The 27,081-nt window shown below is 37.1% G+C and overlaps 1 protein-coding gene across 4 annotated transcripts in view; it reads right to left on the bottom strand.

The window, feature by feature from the left end:
* The window catches only part of LOC103241503 (ceruloplasmin), a 59,072-nt gene that overhangs the window by 28,150 nt on the left and 3,841 nt on the right, over window positions 1-27,081 (bottom strand). For all 4 annotated transcript variants that reach the window (XR_500450.3, XR_500451.3, XM_008008763.3 and 1 more), the window contains exons 2-9: window positions 21,003-21,250; window positions 18,670-18,882; window positions 17,714-17,887; window positions 15,862-16,116; window positions 14,677-14,848; window positions 10,950-11,089; window positions 8,527-8,679; window positions 7,168-7,379 (exon numbers count right to left, since the gene is read on the bottom strand). Coding sequence is in view for 2 of the 4 variants with exons in the window: in XM_008008763.3 (XP_008006954.3) it covers window positions 7,168-7,379; window positions 8,527-8,679; window positions 10,950-11,089; window positions 14,677-14,848; window positions 15,862-16,116; window positions 17,714-17,887; window positions 18,670-18,882; window positions 21,003-21,250 (1,567 nt within the window). In the remaining 2 variants the exon portion in view is untranslated. The remainder of the gene's footprint in view (window positions 1-7,167; window positions 7,380-8,526; window positions 8,680-10,949; window positions 11,090-14,676; window positions 14,849-15,861; window positions 16,117-17,713; window positions 17,888-18,669; window positions 18,883-21,002; window positions 21,251-27,081) is intronic.

Here is a 27,081-nt window from a genome sequence, read left to right as displayed (position 1 = left end):
AAAATAATTTTACAGGCAGTTTCTTTCAGCTCTCTAAGGAGCAGATGGTTCCCAACTATTTAAACTATTCCTAGTTTATTTAATAAAGATAGTATAACCATGGATATTAATTTCATTTATAAGCTTAAATGAGAAATTCTAAATCAAACATGTTCAAACTCAGCCCACCAATATATTAAAGAAAAATTCACCATACTCAAGTGTTGTTCTCCCCCAGAGTGCAAGGATAGTTTAACAAAGATAGTTTAACATTAGAAAATCCTTAATGTAGCTGGTCATATTTATTTGTAGTTGATCACATTAAAGGAGAAAAATTATATAATGATTTCAAGAAAATCTAAAAAGAAATTTTTATAAAATACGACATCTGGCATTAGCTCTTCCCTTTGCTTTTCTCTCAGATCTTTGCAAGGCTGCCTCTTTGAAATTTAGGTATCACATTAAATATTATCTCCACATTATCTGAACTAGAATTTCTGTTCACTATCTCATTACCCTATTTTTCTTTTTTTTACAGAACTTGTCACTTTCTGAGGTTATCTATTTAATTTTCTTTTGTTTGCTTATGTTCATCTCCTTTCCTCCCATCCCCCTCCTTCCTCCCATATACACTAGAATAAAAACCTGTCAGAGCAGGAAACTTACTTGTCTTATTTACCAGTGAATTCTGTGCCTAGCACAGGATGTTTTTTGAGCAGCTCAAGTGATTTGTTTTATAAACAAGTGATTTGTTTTAAAAACACTCTGTGTAAACTAGAAGTAGAATAAAGCACAACCACTAGCCAATTCATACTTAGTGGTAAAATAAATAGAGATGTTCTCATTAAGATCAGACACAAAACAAGGCTACTGGCTATTACCACTATTGTTTAATATTATTTGTAATATTCTACCCATCATAATAAGGCAAGAACATAGAACAAATTTGAAATACTGGCAAAGAGAATTAGCATTATTTGTAGATAATATAGAACCTATATGAATCAGTTGGAAATTACTTGAACTAAGAAACGAATATTTAGATGTCCAGCTCCAAAATAAATGTTAAGCAACTAACAGCTATTTCTATAATGACAATATGCAATTAGAAAATACCATGAAATGCATAATATTTTTAAAAATAGGAATTCAATAAGAAACATGCAGGACAAATATGAAAAAGACTGTAAGAATTTACTGAATTATTAAAAAGACAACTTGAATTAAAGGGCTCCTGGTGAAAGACTAACTATAGCTAAGAGATGAATTATAGCCAAGAGATGAATTCTCTCCAACTAAAGCTATTCATTTAATGTAATAATAATAAAAACTACCAATGGCAGTTTTTTAGTTTAACAAAATTTTATTAAAATTGATCTAGAAGAATGTGTACGTGAGGGCATCTAAGAATAAAAGGGAAAGTAATTCTTTTCAGTAATGGATGAACATGTTCTATCATGTATTTAAAACTTTACAAACTATAATAATAAAAACAATGTGGTACAGGTAGGGTACAGATAGGTCACATGGTAAACTAGGAAACCTAGAAAAATCATCCAGATATATTCAAGATTTACAATGTGATAAAGGTGACACTTCAAATCAGTCAGTAAAGAATAGATTGGTTAATATATAATGCTCAGATAATCTAATAGTTGTTTAGAAAAGGTAAACTTAGAGCTTAGAGCTCTACTTGCCAAACTCAAAATGTGTTACAAGTAGAATTTTAAGATACTGACTAGAATGTAGATGAATATTTACTTACCTATAGAGTAGAAAATAATTTTCTAAGTATGATACAAAAGGCAAAAAAAATAAAAGAATTGATAATTTAGCTATGCAACACTGAAAACAGCTATATCGTCATAGGCAAACAAAAAATAAAAACACTCAACTGTAAGCAATAATGGAATATGAAAAAACACAAAAAAGAAAAAGACCTGCATTATATGTAACAAAGGTAATATGTATATAGTATATACACACATATATATATTATATGACTTAATATGTAGATATTTTTATGGATTAATAATTGAAAATGAATATCTGCCATCACCAAGAAATTGACAAAAGCAGTACAAATGGTCAAAAAACATTATTAAACTATAAATTTAAATGAGAATGAGGTGCAGTAATTCACCTATGCTGTTTGTAAAAACATAAAACTAAGTATTAGTAAAACAGCAGAGAACAGCCTCTCTCCTACACTTTATGCAGTGATTTTCAAACTTTTCTATTGCAACCACATAAGAAGTACATTTCATGTTGTGATCGTATACACACACACACACACACACACCAGAAAAGAAATTTCCTTAACACTTACTTGTACTTACTGTATGTGGTATACTTTGACAACACTTACTTGGTACTTACTGTATGTGGTATACTTTGACATTGTCTCTTCTTTCCCACTTGATACTTCAAAAAATTCTACTTGCTAGTTACAACCGACTAAATGAGTCGTGATCTGCAGTTTGAAAAATACTACTTTATGAAGAGCAGTTTGACAAGCACATAAGTTGTGCCTAGCCTGTGACCTAGAAATTTAAGTCCCAAGATTTGTTCCCATGAAGTAAAAATGGACATATCCTACTCTTTAGTTAAAACAAAAAATAGTATGCCAAATACACAGGGTTCATAACTGTAAAAAATTGCAAACCATCTAAATGTCTGACAATAGGGAACTGACTGAATAAATTATAGTGCATTCATATCATGAAATACTTTGCAGTCATTCAGAATAATGATGAAGTTTTTTTAATGATATAGAAAGATAGTCATAATATTTTAAGTGTATAAAGCAAATTGCAAACAATATATGCAATTGTGATCCCTTTTTTGTGTTGAGACTATTTTCTTTTACTTCCATATATTTTCATAATTTTAACAGTGTTTATGAAATACTTTCATATTAAACGGATTTTTTTTTAAAAAATAATAGTTATAAAGGTCAGGAACTTGCTTTAGAAATTGATTGACTTCACATTGTGTTGTATGCATTTAGACAAGATAACCGTTCCATGTCAGCTTAATATATTTTAGCTTGCCCAGGGCTTTAACCTATATTCATTCCATTTGTTTCTTTCAAAAAGAGAGAATGCAACCCATCAAGATGCGTCAGCAGGGCAGGTTTCATCTCCATTTTCCTGATGATTCAGATGGACATGAGAAATATTAAATAACTAATCTGTAGCCACATGACTAGTAACTGAGAAAACCAGGATGAGGACTTCTGATGCCTCTGTAGGCCTTCCTGTGTTGTGATTTCTTCATTTGCAAAATGAAGATAATGAAATATGCAGAAGGTAAATCTCATTTTAAATCTCAACTCATTGAGCATCAGTTCTTTGTCCACCAAATGAGCATAAAAATACATAGCCTCTTGTGTTGTTGCAAAGGTTAAATAAGGTAATATGTGTGATGGTACCTGGAGAGAGTTTAATAAATATTAGTCTTGTTTTATTCCTTCCAAAGTAAGCACAAGATCAAGAATAGGAATCTAAAAGTAGAAAACCTTTTTTTCTTTTTCAGTTACATATTTAAAAAAAATTTTTTTTTTTTCAAAACAGAGTCTGGCTTTGTCCCCCAGGCTAGAGTGCAGTGACGCGATCTCTGCTCACAGCAACCTCCACCTCCTGGGTTCAAGCAATTCTCATGCCTCAGCCTCCTGAGTAGCTGGGATTACAGACATGTGCCAGCACGCCTGGCTAATTTTTGTAATTGTAGTAGAGACAGGGTTTCACCATGTTGACCAGTCTGGTCTCAAACTCTTGACCTCAAGTGATCCACTGGCCTCAGCCTCCTAAAGTGCTGGGATTACAGGTGTGAACCACCGCACCCAGCCACATATTTAAAATTTTAAGTGATCGTATTACCATTTACAAAGGTCAAATAAAAATAAAACATCTCGGCGTAATCTTAAAAAAAATCCAAGATCCATATAAGAGGAACTATAAAATACTCTTGAAAAACACAAATGTAGACTTGAACAAATGGAAAGACATACATTCTTATGTAGGATGACTCAACTTCATAATTATGTCTGTTCTCCCTACTTACATCGTTTGAAACAATCCCAATAAAACACTATCAAGCCTTTTTCTGGATCTAGGTAAGTTTTTCTAAGGTTCAGTAGAAAGAATAAGTAAGCAAAATTAGTCATTAAAATGAAGGAAAAGAAGAGAAATGAGACATAGCTATAGCCATTAAACATACTAAAGGGCCCTCTAATTAAAGCAGTATAGTATTGGTGCATGAATAGATAAAGACCAGCAGAACAGCATAGAAAATCTAGAAATAGACTCACTTATGTATTAATATTTTAGTAGATGATAAAGGCAGCATTTCAATCAATGCGGAAAAGTTTAGCTTTTTTGTGGATAACTGGATAGCCATATAGAAAAAGATAAATAGGATCCACTCCTCAACTGTACCACTTATGTCCTATCAGATTTGTGCAAATCCCCAAATTTGACAATATCGTTTGTAATAATGCTGTGGAAACACAGATAATCTCACTTGTAACTTCTGGAAATACAAACTGGCACAACTACAGAGGGGGATTTGGCAATATTTCACAAAACTGTATAAGCATTTACCTTTTGTTCCAACAATACAATTTTTAGGAATTTATCACTAAGGTATGCTGGCAAAAATACAAAGAGACGTGAGCAAGGCTAACAAAGCTGTACATTATTTTGTATTTGTGAAGGCAAAGACTAGAAGCAACCCAAACACTTGTCAAATAGGGGACTGATTGTATAAACTGTAGCATGTCCACACATCAGAGTAATATATACTATGTAAAGAAATGAGGAATGAGCAATGTTTACATACAATACTATGAAGAGATGTTCAGATTCTATTGTGAAGTGAAAAAAGCAAAGATATGAATACACACACATTTGTTTATTTAAAAATGGAAGGATAGGCTGAGGCGGGCGGAAAATACAAAAAAAAATTAGCCGGGTGTGGTGGCGGGCACCTGTAGTCCCAGCTAGTCTGGAGGCTGAGGCAGGAGAATAGTGTGAACCTGGGAGGCAGAGCTTGCAGTGAGCTGAGATCCTGCCAGTGCACTCCAGCCTGGGTGATAGAGCGAGACTCCATCTCAAAAAAATAAATAAACAAACTATAAAGCAAAAAAAAAAAAAAAGTTTACTATAGTGAGTTATGAATACTTTACATAAAATAATATTACAGTTTTAAAAGCAATTGCTGAAACAGAGAAGTATAATGAATTAACCCGTATATCCAGTGATGGCAAAACTATGTAGAGAAGAACTATTCCAGGTGACTTTAAATATGTAATTTGGCTAAAAATCTCTAATGGGATCTACCCGAAGGACAAAAAGATTGGCAAACAAATCTTAAACTGTTTTTAGTAATCATATTGTTGATTGTAGTGTTGTAATTGTGATTCTGAGACTGTTGTGTGTGTATTGTAAGATGATTCAAGTGAATATGTTAGTGTCATTAAAAAAATAAGATTTTTCAGTGCAGTTTAAGGCAGATACAAATACAAGATTGATGCAGTCAATAACAAACCAAAAAATCTGTAGACTCAAATTTGAATAGAAAGTATTAGTATGAAATCATGATGAATTCATCTGAAAAGTCTTTTCCCATGTTCTTCCACTGAAAAGGCCCAGAAACAATTGTTTGCCCAATAGCAACAAGCAACTCTAGTGCCCACATTGTGGTTCCAAAAATAATTCCTCACCAAAAAAATAAACAAACAAACAAAAAACAGGGCTTTTGGGAACAAATGGTTAGTTCCAGTTCTGGCTCAGAAAATGTGCAAAATTAGCCTGGTGTCTCGTTATACTAGAAAGCAAAGAATCTTCAGACTACTGTGATGTAAAAATAAAGGAATCAACCTGAACAAGTCCTTCGGTGTCAAAAAGGATACTTTGAACATCAGTAGGAATAATGGCAGTGAATCATAACACACCAAATATACTTAAATCCATGAGTGCACAATGCTACTTTAAAGTAAAAAAAATATTGAGAAGCTTTTGAAGAATGCTAGAGGAGAGTGATTAATTTGAAAACTTGTAAATACAAGGAATGAATCAAGTATTTGTCATACCCTTGCTGTATACTGTGTACCTCAGGGTAACCAAATAATTCCTTAAGAAGTTTCTGTTTATAGAGAAGTATGCCAGCTAATAAAGAAAGGAAGATGGAATTAGAATATTGCCATTATGCAACCCTGATTAGTTTATGAATCTAGGAAACCATCATCAGTAGCTGATAACATCCCCAGTTAAGGGCCAACTATAAATTACGTACTCCCTGATAGAAGTGCCCAGTACCACATTTGGAGGCGTCTCGAAAGAAAAAAAATATATATGAATTAGATCAAACTTTTAGATCTAACTACTAGTTATAGGAAATAGAAGCAGAGGGAAAGAAACATGTTTTAGCGACCGCCAACAGTTTTGGCACCAGGGACCAGTTTCACGGAAGACGATTTTTCTACAAAACATTGGGAAAGGGGAGTGGTTTCTGGGTGAAACTATTCTACCTCAGATCATCAGGCATAGATTCTGATAAGGAGCATGCAACCTAGATCCCTCACATGCATAGTTCACAATAGGGTTTGTGCTCGTATGAGAATCTAGTGCCGCCACTGATGTGACAGGAGGCAGAGCTCAGTCAATAATGCTTGCTTACCTGCTGCTTACTTTCTGCTGTGCTCCTAACAGACACCTAACAGGCTCACCTCCTGCTGTGTGGCCCATGGGTGTGTGTGTGGGGCGTGTTGGGGACCCCTGTGTTAAATGATACCATACGATAAAATAAATAAAATCAAGACATGGGAAACTTCTACCAGACTGATGACTCTTGCAACAGAAAAACTGCAAGTAAACAATGTTAGGAAACATATAAATTGATTGTAATATGTGTAATTGTTTGGATACTGATCCAAACAACAGACCTAATAAGTCAATTGGAGAAATGTGAACATTGATTGGCTATTTGATAACTTTAAAGAGTTATGATGTGTGTGGTTATTATTTTAAGGTGTGATCATTGTGGGCTTTTTTAAAGAAGTCTTTATCTTTTAAAGGTATATACTAAAGTATTTTTGGAGATAATGATGAAGTTAGATATTTCTATTTCTGTCAAAGGATCATTTTCAAAGAGATTGAACAATCTTTTTCCCCCAATTGCACTTACCTGTCTCCCATTTGCATGTAAACTTCCTTTCCTGCATATTTTCATTGGCCCAATAAGCCCAGTGAATATATCTTTAGTGGGATCTACAGCAGAATAATACATCTTAGCTAGACACACAGGATCTGCATAAGTGGGTCCTACTTCTTCGGGGACAGTCCATTCATAGGTGAATGTTTCTGTGGGTGCCACATGGGAGGCTGAAGGAGGCACACCTGTGAGAAAGGTCACAGTTGAGAGGTGAAGTGTGCTTTCTAATATGGTCATTTGAGCCACAAAGTAGACTAAGTTTAGTCTAAAATAACCCACTTTTGAGTTCTTTGTTATAAATTGGAATGGAATCCCACTTATCCTCTGGTGTCAGATAACAGACTGATTTGACTGCATCCAGACAGACTCTTCTAAACCTTCTCCTGGGATTGGTGTCCCTCTTTGTGCTCACACATCTTCCGGGAATGTCCCTAGCACCTTTCATGTTACTTTGTGTGTATTTCTCTCGAACAGAGCTTAACTTTCTTGAAGGCAAGTGCTGTCTCTATATTTCTATCAGCTAGAACAATGCCTGACAATACAGTGTAATCAATGCATTGTCTATTGAATAAAATGGAACTGAAAATAACTGTAGAACTGAAAGGAACTTTGCAGGTGATCCTATTTAAATCTCTCAAATTTACACTCGAGAGAACTGAAGCCAGAAAGATTGAATAACCTGCTCACAGTCATACTGCAAGTGGTAGCAAAGTCTCCAGTCTTCACTGGTCCTTCTTGATATGTAAAAATAGTGAAAAAATCCACATGATGAAATATTTTATATCATTAAAATTATGTTTCTAAAACCCTTGTAATGCTAAAAGAACAAACTCTAATTATGAAATTAAAATAACATTTATTTGCTATGATCTCAACCATATTTAAAATATATATTATATATATACAGATGAAAGTGGAAGAATTATATAAAAATATGAGTGATTGTTTATAGAACTATAGATAATTAATATTTTGGGCTACACCTTTCTAAATTCTAAATTCTTCAAATATTCTAAAGTTAACATGGTACAATCTTATAAGAACTTTTTTAAAAATTAAAAATCACCCAGAGTACTCCAGAAATGTATAATTGATACAACCCAACTAAATTACTCTCAGGATTGTCAATAATCATCCAATTAAGGCAGGACAAAATTCCATAAACCAATTGGAGGTAGGAAAAGGGGTTTATTTGTTTCCTGGCATGATGCCTAGAAATGATATATGAGCAGTTTCCTTGGGAGTTCCTGCCTTCAGTTTTTGCAGGACACTGTAAGTGACCAGTACAATAGGTTATTAAACATTGTTGATTTGTTACAGTGCTGTACTCACTTCCGCTCTGGGGGTTGTAATGTGGGGAATAGTATGTGCCCTCGTTGTTCTTATTGAATCTCACCCCAATCGGCTCAATACTGAGGGGGTATGCTCCTTTGTTACGGAATGTTACTCTGATGGTGTCTCCCACCTCTGCCCAAATGACAGGACCTGGGAACAAAGAGAGAATTATTATCCTTCCTTGGTATATAACATGCAGAATGTATAAGACAGTTACCTTCTTTGACTGTGTTCTCTGGCAAGAACTACTAGGAGCAACATGCTTATTTGTGGTGAATGGAAAGCTTGGTTTTTGAAAAATCCATAATCAATCTGATATGTTGAGGTTGGAAGGAGAGAAGGGCTTTTTAATTCAACTTCAGATTAATGAAATTGATTATCATTTTTGTACAAGCCAGTTAATAAGTTACACATCTACAAAAACTATTCAGAATATTGACACTCCTCAGCCTAATCTTCTGTTGGCTGGAGGTGTGTCATTTGTACCAAGAGTTAGGTGCTATAAACTTTGACCACCCAAAGCAGGTAAGTTGAATTGTTTTGGATGTGACGGATAACACTGTTTTGGATTTTCCATGACCAAAATTAATGATTACCAATTAAAGAATAAAAAAATATATTTTACATAAATATTTTATGTAATATACAAAATGACATTCATTGAGAGCTTCCTCTCTGTTTTTCTGAGTGTTTATGTCTGTTAACTCATTTAATCCCTATACCAACTTTAGTAACTATTGTTCCCATTTTATAGAAGGGAGCAGGGACAGACAGTGAGTAATTTTCTTTTTTTCTTTTTTCTTTATTTTGAGAGGGAGTATCATTCTGTTGCCTAGGCTGGAGTGCAGTGCCATGATCTCTGCTAACTGCAACCTCTGCCTCCCAAGTTCAAGCGATTCTTCTGTCTCAGCCTCCCGAGTAGCTGGGATTACAGGCGCTCGCCACCATGCCCTTCTAATTTTTGTACTTTTTTTTTTTTTTTTTTTAGTAGAGATGGGGTTTCACCGTGTTGGCCAGGCTGGTCTCGAACTCCTGACCTAAGGACCTAAGTGATCTGCCCGCCTCGTCCTCCCAAAATGCTGGGAATATAGGCGTGAGCCACCGCGCCCGGCCAAGTTCAGTAACTTTCAAAGGTCACGCAGCTAATGTATGCATTGTGTACTCACAAAAAAACAGCTTTTTATAAGAGCCTCCAATTCTTGTAATACCTTGTTCAAAAAGCATTATACCTCTGAGTCACTGCTAGAAAAATAAAAGTGAAGAGCCAGGACAATCTGAATCCATACTCTGTTTGCTCACCCACTAGGCTTTTCTGCCTGAGTGCCTTGGCGAGAACACGTCTCTGGACTCTGCCTAGGGGCAGCCTGCAGAGGGCTCTAGGACAGATCCTGCTTGTCTCATTAGTAGCCTGGGTTTTATTTATTTATTTATTTATTTATTTATTTATTTATTGAGACGGGGTCTCGCTCTGTCACCCAGGCTAGAGTGCGGTGGCAGGATCCCGGCTCACTGCAAGCTCCACCTCCCGGGTTCACGCCATTCTCCTGCCTCACTCAGCCTCCCCAGTAGCTGGGACTACAGGCGCCCGCCACCAGGCCTGGCTCATGTTTTGCATTTTTAGTAGAGATGGGGTTTCACCGTGTTAGCCAGGGTGGTCTCGATCTCCTGACCTTGTGATCTGCCCACCTCGGCCTCCCAAAGTGCTGAGATTACAGGCATGAGCCACCGCCTCCGGCCCTAGCCTGGATTTTATCTAAGGGAACACATCTTTAAGTGCGGAGGCTCACAACTTAGTTATCTATTTAAACCAAGTCACATAAACACACAACACACAATTCCCCTTCCTCTTTGAAGAAAAAAAATAACCATTTGAAGTCAGGTCAGCGTGTGTGTGTGTGTGTGTGTGTGTGTTTCTTTCTTTCTTTTTTAGATGTAGTCTGGTTCTGTCTCCCAGGCTAGAGTGCAGTGGCAGGATCTTGACTCACTGCAACCTCCGCCTCCCAGATTCAAGCGATTCTCATGCCTCAGCATGGAGGCACGAGATACTAGGATTACAGGTACCTGCCACCACGCCCTGCTAATTTTTGTATTTTTAGTAAAGATGGGATTTTGCCATGTTGTCCAAGCTAGTCTCAAACTCCTGACCCAAGTGACCTGCCCACCTCGGCCTCCCAAAATGCTAGGATTACAGGCGTGAGCTACCACTCCCAGCCCTCAGCAGGGCTTTTAATGATGAGAATTTACTATTGGTAATTTACATTTGGAAAAGTAATTAGCTGCTGCATTTTATTGTTTTATCTTCCACACACCTACTTTACACATAGAAATCATGCAGTAGGTCCTGAAGTTACTATTCTTTCTGAGGTTGATTTAGCCCATGGGAAGCATATACCAGCCATAAATATTCTGCACGGACTCACCCAGGATGCCAAGATGCTCTTCTTCAGGGCCTCTCTCCTTTCGATTTGTGAAGGAGGCATCTGTGTACTCACGATAAACCAGCTTTTTATAAGAGCCTCCAATTCTTGTGGTACCTTGTTCAAAAAACACTGCTGAGTCACTGCCGGGGGAAAAAAATGTTTAATGCTGGGGTTGAAGTAAAACAGAAAGCAGGTATTCACTTAAGGTGCTAATTTAAGAGAAAAATTCTGACCAGTGCTTAGAGATGAATATTATCCATGATTTACAGCAATCCGTACCAGTTACTCAAACAAAGGAGACAGTTCCAGGCCACTCATAGAAGGATGGTCAGTTAAGAAGTAGAGAATCATGGAGGATGTTTATTTTTTCAAGTAAAGAGAAAATTTTCAAAAGGGCCCCTGTCAATCCCTTGACAAAGGATTCTACCATAGAATCTTTTTATCACATTGTGAAATGTTTAAAAACACAGTGGCTACTCTTTTTTTTTTTTTTTTTTTTTTTTTGAGAGGAAGTCTCGCTCTGTCGCCCAGCCTGGAGTTCAGTGGCACTATCTCAGCTCACTGCAACCTCTGCCTCCCGGGTTCAAGCGATTCTCCTGCCTCAGCCTCCCAAGTAGCTGGGACTACAGGCATGTGACACCCTGCCCAGCTACTTTTTTGTATTTTTAGTAGAGATGGGGTTTCACCATGTTAGCCAGGATGGTGTCGATCACCTGACCTCGCGATCCGCCCGCCTCGGCGTTGCAAAGTGCTGGGATTATAGGCATGAGCCACTGCGCCTGGCCCACAGTGGCTACTCTTTGTTGTGTATTAGCACTGGCCAGCTGCTCAGGAACATTTATTTATTTATTTATTTATTTATTTATTTATTTATTTATTGTTTTTTAAGCAGAGTCTCCCTCTCTTGCCCAAGCTGGAGTGCAGCGGTGCGATCTTGGCTCGCTGCAACCTCTGCCTCTCTGGTTCAAGTGATTCTCATACCTCAGCCTCCTAAATAACTGGGATTACAGGCATATGCCACCATGCCCAGCTAATTTTTTGGTTTTTAATAGAGATGAGGCTTTGGGATGTTGGCCAGGCTGGTCTTGCACTCCTGGCCTCAAGTGATCCACCCGCTTTGGCCTTCCAAAGTGCTAGAATGACAGGTGTGAGCCACCGCGCCCAGCCAGGAGCTTTTGTTTATTAGCTGAAACTCACGTGACATCACCACAAAGTCGGTATTATTCTCCCTATTTTGCAAATGAAGAAATTAAATTTCAGAAAGGTAATTATTTGACTTGCACAAAGCCACCTCATTGATTATGTCTTTCATTTGACAACTGCATCAAACACCTGCTCTTTGCTGGGAATCTTGCTACGTGTTGATGACTTAACCATAAGCAAGGTGGACTCATCCCTATCCACATGAACCTTACACCTAGCAGAGAAGACAGGCCAGAACCCATCAATATAATACAGTGTAGTAAACACAGGGTGTTATGGAGCATTTCTTTGAGGTTGGGGAAAAGTGCAGCGAAGAGGCCACAAAGATGTTCCAGAGGAAGTGATTACTTAAAACTATCTAAAGGGGGAGTAGAGTTAGCAAGATGAAGTGTGTGTGTAGCGCGGAGACTAGGGCTGGTGTATACAAAGAAGAAACTGCCTATGAGAAGGCTTAGAGAAAACAGCGAGTGTGCCATGTTCTAGAAAATATGGCAAAGCATAGCATGCAGGGCAGGGCAGAGGAGTGAAGAATGAGGCTTAGATAGATGGGAGATAGGCAGGAGGACCTAGTTAAGGTTTCAGCCCATCCCAGGGCAGTGAGAAGCATTTGAAAGATTTAAGCATCCAGGATTAGCATTTTAGGAGGATCCCTCTGGTAGCTGTTTGGAGAATGCGTTGGAAAATAGAAGATTGCAGTAGGGAGACCAGTCAGGAGCCTGCTTTTCTAATCTCAGTAAGAGGCAGAGATGAGTTCATAGGTATTGGCAAAGAAGATGGAGAGAAGTAGATAGCTTTCAGAGATAGTTTCTATAAAATGAGGCAGTACTTGATGAGGAGAGAAGTTTGAACAGCCTCATCCAAGTGGGATGTCACTAAGTTAAAGTTTGAAATGCAAATCTGAAATTCACGAGAGCCTTCTGAGTTGGAGATGCAGCTTTAGGAGTAATCACATGTAGGTGTCAGTGTAGCCTGGGACTTACATCTCTGCTTCAGGAGTCACAGGTCTGGGCTGAGCGAGGCCTAGCTATCCATTTATTGTGTGATGTTGGATGAATTACTTAACCTTTCCAAGGAGGGTATTTTTAATATGGATGACAAACAGGGATTCTCTGAGGAAGTGATATATGAGTAAAGACTTGGAGCAGGGGAGTGGCATCATCTCATTGACATTTTTGAAAGATCACAGTACTGCTTTGTAGAAAATCGATAGTAGGAAAGGAAGACAAACAAAGAATGGCTGGGAGGCTGTGGAAGTCATTCAGACACGTACAAAGAGTAGCTTGTATACATTAAAGGACACTATCAAGAAAGTGAAAGACAACCTATAAAATGCCAGAAAACATTTGCAAATAACTGATAAGGAATTAATATCCTGAATACATAAAGAACTCCTACAGGTCAACAACAACAAAAAACCCCACTTCAAAAATGGCTGAAGGACTTAAATAGATATTTCCCTGAAGAAGAGACACAAATGACTAAAAAGTACATGAAAAGATCCTCAACATTACTAGTCATTAAGGAAATGCAAATCAAAACCACTATGAAATATCACTCATGCTCATTAGGATGGCTATTAATTAAAAAAAGAAAACAGAAAAAGTGTTGATAAGAATGTGAAGAAATTGGAACCCCTGTACATTGCTGATGAGCCTGTAAAATGGTGCAGTTACTATGGAAAACAGTAAATGTGGTTCCTCAAAAAATTAAAAATAGAATTACCATATGATCCAGCGATTCCACTTCTAGCTGGATATGCAAAAGAATTAAAAGCAGAGGCTTGAACAGTGATAGTTGTATAACAGTTGTTCATAGCAACATTAGTCACTATAGCCAAAAGGTGGAAACAACCCAAATATTTATCAACCGATGAATGAATAAACAGAATGTGGTATATACATACAATGAAGCATTATTCAGCCTTAAAGAGGAATGAAATTCTGATGCATGCTACAACATGAACAAATCTTAAAACATTATGCTAAGTGATATAAAAGACACAAAGGAACCAATATTGTATGATTCCACTTGTATGAGTTGCCTAGAATAGGAAGACTCATAGAGACAGAAAGTAGAATCGAGCTTATCAGGGAGTGGAGAAAGAGAGGAAGAAGGTTGTTACTGTTAAAGGGTTCAGAGTTTCTATTTGGGATGATAAAAAAAGTTCTGGAAATGGATAGTTGTGATGGCTATGTAGCACTGTAAATGTACTTCATGCTGCTGAATTGTACAGTGCCATGTTTTCTGAAATGGAAAGCAAATTAATTGATTTATCTAATTGTATTCAGTGTTTTCTTAGGACTTTGTCAAGCATTTGATATCTTTTGAACCCAATTTTTTTCATGGGCTCAAAACTCATAGTTCTCAAACTCAGACTCTTATACCAAATACCTTAATAAATATTTAGCAGTCTAGTTACTCAATTTCAGATACCAGTTAAAATTGTAATTGCTGAATTAGCCTTTTGTAGTTCCTTTGTGTGGGGGAGAGCATATTTTGAAATAGTACTCTTTTTGTGAATTACCTTCCAGGTGCTGTTAAGTTTTCTTTGGTGAAGATGTCTATACCAGAGGGAGCATAGTTCCAGATGATTTCCTCAGCGGCAATGTAGTAGTGTCTAACCTGCTTCCCATGGGTATTACCCTTTGATGAAGACTTGTTACACTCCTGGACCTGGAAAAAGGCTTGCAAACCAGCTGAAATGAAACAGAAAGAGGCATTGATTAATGGAGCCAATGTTTCTCTCTCCTATTGCCCTGTAAACACTGCTCGGGTGATGACAAGTAGAAATTGAAGGAATAGACAGATAGAAACAGTACTATAAAGGAGGGCAAACAGCTGTAAATAAGTTCGTGATGGAAAACTCAAGTTTAAAACAGACATACTTTGTTTTTTATGTACATACAACATAGAGATATTAAGCATATGTGTTTTCAATATGGTACCAGTTTCTGTGGGGTTTCACTTGGTAGTTCTTTTGATGAGAGAAAAAGAACAAATCTGTAGATAAGCAGAGAAGAGAGGCTTTGACATATTTTAAGGGGTTGCATTGGGTGGAGGAGGAGGTACCAAATGAGCATGTATTATTGCTCTCTTATGCAAGATGGTTGTGCATCTGCCGTGCTGGGCCTTCTGTGGCCCAGAGCGTATTTGATAAAAGCAATTATATTTGCAGGTCAAAGTAAAGTATCCGAACTCCTGTGTTAAACTTAATTTATTCAGTAGACCAATATTAAAAACTAATATTTTTCAAGAACAAGGAATGTTTTTATTGCCTAAGTTAAAGAGATAAAGGAAGAATTTATCGAGTTAAACTAGGGGATGGCCAGGCTCAAATAAAGAACAAAGTTAATTATACTTGATGGAAATAAGTCGAAAAACAGGGTACTTTCCACTGCAACATACAATTTTTCTGGATTTTACAACACTGTACTGTATATTTTACAAAGTTGAGTAAGTATATATAGTACTATACTTTCAGGGCCTGTTGTTCTTTCCAAAAACTAATGTATTTTCAGATTTCATTACTTTATAATATACTTGTCTTATAGTCTTTTTTATTACATTATTTTATATATACCATCATAGGAATAACACTAAGATGCCAGTTCAACGCTCAGATTATTTCAAAGATATTTAGCTTTTATATTCTGATTCCCAGTAACCACCTTTTTCAGCTGACTGCTAATTTCAGATAAAGATGTCCTACCTTTCAGATGGTTTAGATTCTGACAGCTGAGCATCCATTCTCCAGGGTTCTGGGCCACCATATAAGCATCAAACAGGGTAGCAGGAAAGAGGTTGATTGTATCAATACGGTAGTTCTTGTTGGTCAATGCTTGCCCGTGAAAGAAAGCTGCGTGCACATCAACTTCATTACCCATACCAAAAAGGTACCATTTTACTCTGTCTTCAGCACACATGGAGAGTCCTGGGAGACTTCCAAAAGTGTATCCATTCACAGCTGTAAGTCAAGAGCAGAGTTTGTGACTAATAGTTATTAATGCTTGAGATAGTGAGAGTTACCTCTATATAAATAGAATCAATTTGGAATAGAAAATATCTGGCACACATGCTGGTATTCCTCCCTCCTATACTCATGTCAGACATTGCTAATCAATCACAGCACTCTTTCATTTTGGAACTGAATTCAGCCTGAAGATTCTTATCAATACCATATTAACAGATGAACACAATACTGAAGACAAAACCTATTTGCTGTCTTTGTTATAAACTATACAAATTGTGTGTGTGTGTGTGTGTAAATACAGATGTGTGCATATATACATACATATAAACAAAACACACACATAGAATTAATAGAAAAAAGATTGAAGATTAGTATTCAATCAGTTATTAATCATGTTGGTAGTAGTAGTATGGATGTTTTTGCTTATCAGAAATTTTCCAATTTTTTACCATAAATTTCTTTTGTAAAAAGAACATAAGAATAGCTTTTTTGAAAGATTGCCAGACAAAATTTTTAAGATTGGAAGAGATATGAAGGAGGGAAAAAATATAGAAGGACAGCAGGGACAGAGCCACAAAGACCTAAAAGTTCATATGCAAGGTGGCCTGAAACACTCAGAAGAAACTTATGGTCATTGTTCAAACTGGGTGGCCCTAAACATTTCCAAAGTGGAAATTAGTTCTGGGAAGAATCCTGAGTTTACCACATGTGACACTGGTACCAAATCAAACCTGCTCAGGCTAGAATTTTGAGTATCTTTTTATAGCAACTATTTTTGTTGGTACACAACAGAGATAGGATTAAAGTATGGAAAGAGGACCTTCCACCCAGATAAAAGTAAAAGTTAGAAACAAAATCTGTACTTTGTTAATTAGTTTCTTTTTCTACTTTGGTAGTATAGTTATTTTTGTGCTCTTGGTTTCTGAGTACAGGTTATTTTGAAGAAGTTAAACACAAACAAAAATCTCTACTTACTGGTCTAGTTGTTGTTAAGGGATGCTGTTTCTCATGCAAATTATGAGAAATAGATAATCTTACTAAGCTCATTATTTTGTGTCTGAGAATTAAGAAAAAGTCTAAACTGTAAAAAAAGCATTTCTAGAAAAGTAAAGTGAACTGAAATGTAGAAAAGAATGATGCAGACTAGGGGGCTCAGTGAGGGCAACATAGTATGTATAATGAATACTTTCAGAACTCGTGGTTTGAACTATTTCTTAAATATAGTTAGATGCTTTAAAATATAATATAGTTTTAAGTATTTAGTTCAATAATTTGGAGCTGCCTCAAATAATTTTTAGAATGAGTCTAGTGGATAAATAAATATATTAATGTCACATACATAGGCATTAAACCATAATTGATGTTTTATCCTTACCAGTTTGGGAAACAAGTTTGGTGCCTCTGGCTTTACCTGGCTTAGAATTTTTATTTTGACTTACTTGGCTGAATATCAAATTGCACATCCAATATGCTTTGTTATAAGGACCACAGACTAGACACGCAGTACTTACTTATATGAGGGAATAAGCTTAGCAGAGTTAATGGATTAAGGGGAAAAAAAGTAAAGTTAACATGTCTTCTATAATCTTACAATACATTCTGTTACTCTCCTGGAAGTCTTTGTTGTCTTTGTCAACTTTCTCTGGTTCTAAGCAGTAGGCTTGAATGTTGTCTTCTAGGTACCAGCTGAAATTTTCATCCACCACAGAAAACATCACCACAAATTCTCGGTCAATATTTTTTTCTTTTTCTTTGTCTAGAGAATCTGGAGTTAAAATTACTATTTTAGTAAGATTAAACTTTTAGCATGTATTTTGACTTATGTTTTCAGGTGATTTATAGTTTTTAAAAATTTTAGTATTTATTTTTTTCTAAGAAATCACAAGTCTGGACCGGTCACTCCTGTTTTACAGACATAGAAACACTCAGGGAATTTTTATGATCAGTATCTGGTGCTTGGAAGACATTCCCATATCTGGATATCCGCTGACCACATAACTATTAAATGCTTTTTGGCAAATGGGAAGATTAGAATTCAAACTTGTGTGTCTGTTTTGTGGTGCATATAGCCACAAACTGAGACAAGTCTTTATAGGTAACTATTGTTCAAGTTAGGATTGTATTTCAGGCTCTCGAGCTACGTTGTCTTTTTCATGATGTTAGAAATAAATACTATGATATTATGTTTACCAATATAGTATGAGTAACTACAGATCTATCACCGTGAAGTGCCTTTTTGGTAGTCACATTTGGTAAAGTCATATGTCTCTTCAGCACCACTGTTGGAAGTTAGATACAGCAAACTGATCCCTGGGAGAATATATTTCTTTCAGCTTCGCTTCATTGGCATTTTCCCCATATGAATGCTTGTTCCATTTATCCCTTCTTCTGCTAGTCCTGCCTGGCTCTTCCCTGCCTTTTTTTCTAGTCACCACCTCTCTACCTTACCTACTCAATCTCAACACAGAAGACTTGACTTATTTTTAAAAGACAAACTGCCCTGCCCCTGTCTTTAATAATGTAAAAAATAATGTAAAAAAGATGTACCTTTTTTACAGATTATTAAAGGTCCGATGAGTCCTGAGGCAATATCTTTTGGAGCATCAATGTGGGAATGGTAAATCCTAGTCACACAATTGCTATCTCCTTCACCAGGACTTTGTTCTTCGGTGGCAAGCAACAAGTATGTATACTGCTGTCCTGGATATACTTTGTCATCTGCTTTTTGAAAATCTGTGGTGTTATCAGGGTAGATGGCCCCTAGGAAGCAACATGCAATGAAGGTACAAAGTGAATGTGTTTGAACTTAAATGAGAGAATAGATAGTCCATTAATTCGTTCAGCAAACATTTATTAAGCATCTACTGTGTGATCCTTGGGGATGTGATATCCTATTTGGACACAGGAAAATGAAAGGCTAATGGCTAGGATGTTTAGAAGCTTCACAGACATTTTTAATTTTTTTTTAGTATTTGACTGGGTTTTCAGAAAGCAAAATGACTTTTTGTTTGCAACGTAAAGAACTTGGGTCATGGTATGGAAGTCTGAGAAAAATGGCTACCCTCTTCTAAATTCAAAACTTCTTATGTGATCTCACAATTTTGCCCATGAATTAACCATAAAATTTAAAAAATTTCTACTCTTAATTTTGGAAATTTCCAAACATACACAAAGGTTGAGAGAAGAAAATGCTGAACCTCCGTGTACCCATCAAACCAGCTTTAACAGTGATCGACTCAAGGCCAACCTTGTTTCATCTGTACCCCCACATACTCTTATCCCCAGTATCATCAAATTATTTTAAAGCAAATCTCAGACATCATATTCCATTCATAAATACTGGAGTATGTATCTCTAAAAGATAGGAACTCTTTTTTTATTTTAATAAAACCACAGTACCATTACCATAATTTTAAAATGAATGATAATTCCCTAATAAACCATGAAATTATTAAAAAGAAATAGGATGACAGCCTTTTATGCTATGAATGTAATTATCCCTAAACAACAACAAAAACAAGAAAAGTCAACACATTCACCTTCTAAAACAATATCTCTTTAAAAAAGACAACAAATAATGAATCAAATCTAATTTTAAATTAATTTCCCTACTTGATCATTATAATTTCAATGAACTGTAGCATGACTTCAGCATTTTTGCTTATGACAACAGCTGATATTTATTGAGGTATTACTATGTATTCTCATTGTCTCTATTTTACAGGTGAGGAAACTGAAGCTGAAAGAATTTCAGTAATTTGTCCAAGGTCACTCAACCAGTAAAAGGTAAGGCTGGGGCTCAGACCTTGGTCTATTAATTTCACCTTGCTTTTCGTCACTACAAAATACCACCTTTTTACCATCATTGTTAAGGACTAAGAATAAGATCACTGGCACCAAACCTTATCTTTGTTTTTCAGGTAATATTTTCAAGTTTTCCAAGTCCTACATTCAAATGACTTTTTCAGTTAATTGTGTCTCATATGTGACTAGAGTCATCCAGGCACATACACCATTTGACTGACATATGGGACTACTATATGCCACCTTAGCTGGGGCAGAGTTTATCTAAAGTTAGGATGGGAGGTAACAACAGCCACAGTATGTTTACATGTAGGAACTTCAGAGATAAGGCAATTCACATCTTGAGTCCTTCTTTCTCTTCCCTCTGGATTTTTGCCTCTTCTAGGCTCTAAAGCACATTGTCCATTTCTCTTATTCTAACTATTTGGCCAGAAAGGATTGGGCACAGGGAAAGAAGCTCCAGCTCTCTCTGACTCTCACTGAGTCCACCTAGAAATTCTCTCACATTCACGCTTTCCACGAACGAGCACAACCAAGAGAAATATGCCATTATTATATGGAAACAAAGTACCTATTAATAAAATAGTTGACCGGGTGCAGTGGCTCACGCCTGTAATCCCAGCACTTTGGGAGGCTGAGGCGGGCAGATCACGAGGTCAGGAGATCAAGACCATCCTGGCTAACATGGTGAAACCCCATCTCTACTAAAAATGCAAAAAAAAAAAATTAGCCGGGCGTGGTGGCAGGCGCCTGTAGTCCCAGCTACTCGGGAGGCTGAGGCAGGAGAATGGTGTGAACTCCGGACTTGGAGCTTGCCGTGAGCCAAGATCGCCCCACTGCACTCCAGCCTGGGCAACAGAGTGAGACTCCATCTCAAATAAATAAAATAAAATAAAATAAAACAAAATAAAATAAAATAAAATAAAATAAAGAAATGAAATGAAATAAAATAAAATAGTTAAGAACTGAATGGCAGTTATAGGTCTTATCCAGGAGAGAAGTCCACAATTTTAGAAGCTAAAAGGCACTTCTACTGAAAAGTAAGAGGAAATTCCAGCTACATGAGCTGAACTTACCCTCATGTTCCTTATAGTAAGTTATTCCATGTGAATGAAAGGTGTAGGGCCTAGAGGCAAAGTTTTTTAAGTGTACATAAACTTTATCTCCAGTTTCAGCTTTGATAATAGGGCCTAAAAACCCAAGCCAGACCGGTTTTTCTATAGTCGTCCTAAAGGTTTCATCTGTGTACTGAAGATAAAGGGCCTTCTTATATAGTCTCCCAATTCTATCTGGGCCATTTTGAAGATAGATATTGGAATGTTCCCTGCAAAGAGAAAGAAGACAACTCTATCAGAAGCCATCATTTCTAGGGATGACATTATCATTATAATTTAATAACATTATAATTAGAGAAATTAATGACCACATCACATTGAATGTTTGCCTGTTGTAGGGATGCCTCCAAAATTGAAGTGGAGGGCTGGCCGTTAGCCCTGTTATTTTAATTATGTGAGGCTTCCTTATCAGATATATGTCAGAGAACTGTCTGCGAAGGCGTCATAGAAGTATAGTGCATCTTACTGAAGTATTCGCTCCATGATTTTTATACTAAAACACAGACATATTATGTAATGGAATAGAATACAAACTTAAGCTGAAATATTAAAATAAAGCAGTTAATTAAGACATTTTTTCACTTATACCTCTCTTAGCTACTGGAAAAATTTGAGTTTATAACTAATCAATCTGGATATTTGAGACCTCAAAGTATGTGTGTGTGTGTTTATATATTTTTTTCCTTAAAGTAAGATTAATAAAGCTAAATTAATTCTTTTTAATTTCTTTTAACAGCACTAAATCAAAGCTAGAGTTGTTGATGCATGCAATATGTGTGGTTTTTAAATTACTTTTGAATTTAAATAATCCCTGTGTTTTTTAATCCCTCACTAGTGCAGATACTTAACATTGAATGTTTGTATTCTAGTGAGTGCCCATTAATAGTTGCTTAAAACTTCCTTAAAAATATCAGGGAAGAAAATAGTAATCTGGAAAAGAAAAGATGGAAAGAAAGTAAATTTGGTTTGAACTGATTTCTTGTATTATCCAACTGCTGTATATAGCCCAGTGGGATCTATTCGTGGGCAATATCATGTAGCCATTTGGCAGGACCCACTTAGATTCTGGCCTTTGGCAAGCCCCTCCACAACCAAGGCTCTTCCATTTGAATAAAAACTGCTCATCATTGTGGGTGGGTGGGGGTGTGTGTGTGTGTGTGTGTGTTGCCTTCTTTCATCTTAGTGATCTTTGATCCTTTACCAATTTCTATTCAGCATTTGTGGGGCTGAGTAACCTGACTGAGGAACAAATTTTGTCTTGTTTTCTTAGTTGTAAGCTCATTGGTAAAAGTGAGATATATTTTTCTTTCCCTTCTTCAAGACAAGAGCAGAGCTTGTATGAGAGCTCTGGACTTTCACTGCTACAGAATTTAAAGATGTGGTTTTTCAAAAGTCTAAGGCCTGGTGTTTCTTAAGTTTGAAATGCACAGGAATCTACTGATGAACTTAGTGAAGTGGAAACTCCTGGGGCACAACTCCACTGATTCTGATTCTGTGGGTCTGGGGCAGGGCCCAGGCATCTGCATTATTAACCAACACGCTGGTGTGTTTTGATGAGATAGGCTGCTCTGGGCCCCTGGGTAACCTGTGTTGAAGAGGCTCTAAGGTTGAAGGTTAAGAGAGCTGCCCAATCCCAGAGGCAGTGGGATTTCTGATACCATGAGGCAGAAAGGTAGAAAGCTCTGTTTCCAGGTCATATGCGGTGGTGGCTGTGTAGATTAAGCCTGAGTGCTGGGGCCAGGTAGCATAGTCACTTGGCAATGGTCCTGGTGGCTGAGTTTGGGCAGAGTGAGCAGGTGTTGGAAATAAGAGCCAGCATTCTCTGGATTGATCAAGGAGTTTCTATGATGAGCGTTTCCTACTAGTCACTACCACATACCAATACACTGAGAATGCCAATTTCCCTGAATTGTATAAACCCAAATTCCCAAAGAAGATAAAATTATTCACTAAAAAAATGACCGAGATGATGTTTCCCTCCCCATCCCCTATCCTGGTGGGAGGGCTAAGCTAGAAGTTAGAAAAATAAAGTGTCCTTATTTGCAGCCTGTGTGGAGCAGCAAAACTGTGGGTATACCCTCATTTTTCCTATTTGTTTTCACCTTCTAGTTGTTTGTTGCCATTTCCCAATTTGTTAAAGCAAAACAGGAAAAGATTGGGAGAGACTTCGTGGACACAGGTAGGCATGGGAAAAGGGCAAGACACTGGTGTGAACTCTGTCCCTAAACCCATAGCAAGGAACGTGCAGAAAGAGTCTTAATAAATATATGCCTTAACAACAGCAAAATTGTTGCATCAAAGACCACTGAGATTAAAAGCAGAGAGTCATTCAGTTCATATGACTGATAAGAGGTCAACAAGAGTGCAATTTCAGTTAGGTACACAACTGCAGCTGCAAAGTCTACAGTACAAAGGTACAATTCCACTCTGGTCCCACCAGAACCCTGGACCAATCAGTCTCACAGAGACTTGTCTGAGCCCCAGGGTAAACTTTCTTAAGAGTCTGAACACACTTTTATTTCTGAGAGATGAATTTGATAATATTTGGAGACTTTACTCCGTGCTTTACCATGTCCTATTGGTACACATCTTACATAGGCCAAAGTTAAAAGTTAACCCTCAAATTCTTAAGGCTTCATTTAAATAAAATGTGTATTTATGTTTTCTGAATGTAAATACACTTTGGCATACATCACATCCTATTTTGATAAACTATAGCAGACTTTCAAAATGCTTTTATTGCATTGAAATGCTCCTGTATTAATCATTTCCTAAAATAGGAAGAACATTGCCATAAACAAATACCTAAGACCAAGACCAAGACCTACATTGCCTAGGCTTTGTAACTAATTTTTCTAAGCAAAGTTTTTTTTTGGGGGTTAAAATTGCTTTTAAAATTATTGATCTGAAAGTGTAACATGTCTAGGCATTTTAACATTTGAAATTCCTTTTATACACATTGCAATATGCAAACTGCTTTTTGCATCTTGCCTTTTATTGTGAAAAAAACTGTCTTAACCAAATTGGAAAATATTTTACACTGTGTGACACTTCGGGAGAAGTCTATTTGTTTATGCTTTGTCTCCAAATAAACATTAAAAGGTCATTAGAGGCTCTCTATTTAATTTCGACAGCACAGCTTGGGGACAAAGGGTCAGTTACTGGAAGCTTGCGGGAAGTTTGCCAGTCAGATATTCAGCCACAAGAATCTATTATAGCTGTTCTTTGAACCAAATAATTCACATTTAATTGTAGTTCTTCCTGTTGACAATTGTAATATGTTCCTTTCTACTCATTACTATAGACATATCTCCCTTCAAGTAATCAATCACATTCCCTCTTTTTAGCCCCTTATTTTAAAAAAGAAAAGCCCACTCCTATAGTTTCTGGTAGTCTTAGACCCAGAAATGCGTTTTTAGTAGTAGGATAATTATTTTTAGTATTGCTTTAGTAAGATATTAATAATGCTATTCCCTCCCATAAATTTAGAATTCACTCTTGGTTTATGCTTAGACATGGTTCCCAAAACTCGGGTATTATAGGTGAAAAGTTTCTGGATTTTTGACTTCATTAATTGAGACATAATATATTAGTTTTTTATTGCTGCATAACAAATGATCACCAAGTAGGTTGAAACGATACCCATTTATAATCTCACTATTCTATGGGTCAGAAGTCTGGCATGGTGTGGCTGGGTTCACTGCCTCGGGCATCACCAAGCTGAAATCAAGAGGCTGCTGGGCTGAGTACTTATCTGAGGCTCTGTGGAGAAATCTGCCTAGCTCATTTGGGTTATTGCCAGAATTCAGTTCAATGGGGTCATAGAATTAAAATTCCTGTTTGCTTGCTGGCTATGGGCCAGGAGCCTCTCCCAGTTTCTTAAGGTCACCTGTATGCCCTCCTAGATGGCCCCTTTCATCTTCAAGTCAGCTCCAGTGTGTGGACTCTCCAGATAATCTCACTGACTAAAACATAAATCATGATGGTGATGACTCATCCTGTTCACAGGTTCTGGAGATTTAGGATAGGATTTCTTCCTGGAACCACTTTGGAAATGCTGCCTGCCATAAACAAGAATCATAAGGAAAACAGTCAAAAATTAACTACTGCAAGAATATGGCAGAGACTCAACCTAGGTGTATATAACACAAATTCAAGTGATTTGCCAGTTCTAACTAGCCTTCCTCCACTGGCACAGCACGAATGCAGTACCTAGTGATGAATTTTCTTTTGTCTGTGTTCTCAGGAGAAATAGAAACTTGATAATAAATGGAATTTGGTAAGTGTGAAATGTAAGTCACTTAATTAGCTCTTCCACACAAGCTGTCTTATGTGAAGTGTTTGTACTGCACTAGCGATTGCTTGCTTTTTTTTTTTTTTTTTTTTTTTTGAGATGGGATCTTGCTCTGTCGCCCAGGCTAGAGTGTAACGGTGTGATCTTGGCTCACTGCAACCTCCACCTCCTGGGTTCAAGCAACTTTTCTGCCTCGGCCTCCCAAGTAGCTGGGACTACAGGCACAAGCCACCACACACAGCTAATTTTTGTATTTTTAGTAGGGATGGGGTTTCACCATGTTGGCTAGGCTGGTCTCGAACTCCTGACCTTGTGGTCCATCCGCCTTGGCCTTCCAAAGTTCTGGAATTACAGGTGTGAGCCACCATGCCCAGCCCTATTGCTTGCTATTTTTTATTTGGCAACCTTGGAGAATGAGTCATTTAAACTAAATTTTCCAGAGAATTTTAGCTAGTAATTGTACCTATTTAAGAATCATTTAAATATTTAAAAATCATTTTTGAAGGAATGGTAATAAATTGGGAGGCCATTAGGCTGAGACAGTGTCAGTGCTTTGGGTTCCTACCTAAGCAAACCAAAACCCAATTCAGTGTAGTAAACAGTAAAATGAAACTTCTAATCTGTAACTAGAGACTTTACCAATCGGAAGCCACCAAGTAACATCTAACTAGGGAGTCTCCACTTTAACCAGTCTAATATCTATTTCTTAGGCTGAGAATACGTTATAAAAGTTTCCTGGCTGGGCGCAGTGGCTCACGTCTGTAATCCCAGCACTTTGGGAGGCCGAGACGGGCAGATCATGAGGTCAGGAGATCGAGATCATCCTGGCTAACACGGTGAAACCCTGTCTCTACTAAAAATACAGAAAATGAGCCGGGCGTGGTGGCGGGCCCCTGTAGTCCCAGCTACTGGGGAGGCTGAGGCAGGAGAATGGCGTGAACCCGGGAGGCGGAGCTTGAGGTGAGCCGAGATTGCGCCACTGCGCTCCAGCCTGGGCGACTGAGCGAGACTCTGTCTCAAAAAAAAAAAAAAAAAGAAAAAAAAAAAAGGTTTCCTCCCTGCCTAGAGGAGCACTGATTGAACTGCTTGTGGTCCTAGGGCACCCAACTGATGTGGCTGAATGCTTGAATAAACTTGTTAAACTTTTAATATGCCCAAGTTTGTCTTTTAATAGGGGTAAAATCAATGCCTTTAGTGCAAGCTTTTTCTTTAAAAATATTTTATTTGCTTCCCTGTTTTCCAAAACAGGGGATATAATGGGAAAAAAGCAACTTTTTGGATAATAATAGTGAAATGAACACTTATTGAATACTTACTATGTCCTGATCACTCAAGATCATATTATAGGTATTATGATTACTACAGGGTGGAATGTTCTTTGTTGTCTAGTTTTTTGGTCAGGATTTGAGCTGTTATTTCTTCTTGGTCATTAGGCCTGCTTATAGTGACATTTTCACTTTACTATTTGTTTTGGAAACCTACAATGGAATGAAAAACCCGGTAATAATGTTTGTAAGAACTCTGTGTTAAGGAAGTCGCCAAGCCTGAGTGAGAGCCTATGAAGTCAAGTGTAAAAGAGTTTTGTGATGGCTGTTCTTATGCTTAAAAATTTTTTGACTTATTTCCAGCTTCCTAGAAGTCATCAGAAAAAAAAAGTAATCTGAAGATATCAGAATTATTATAATTTTTGCTATTATATAGTCAATTAATTCAGTAAATAATTAACTAATGCCTACTATGGGCCCA

The sequence above is a fragment of the Chlorocebus sabaeus genome, chromosome 15 (genome assembly GCF_047675955.1).
Source record: "Chlorocebus sabaeus isolate Y175 chromosome 15, mChlSab1.0.hap1, whole genome shotgun sequence".
Taxonomy (NCBI): domain Eukaryota; kingdom Metazoa; phylum Chordata; class Mammalia; order Primates; family Cercopithecidae; genus Chlorocebus; species Chlorocebus sabaeus.
Note: the sequence above shows the minus strand (reverse complement) of the source record. Positions and strands in the feature narration are given on the sequence as shown.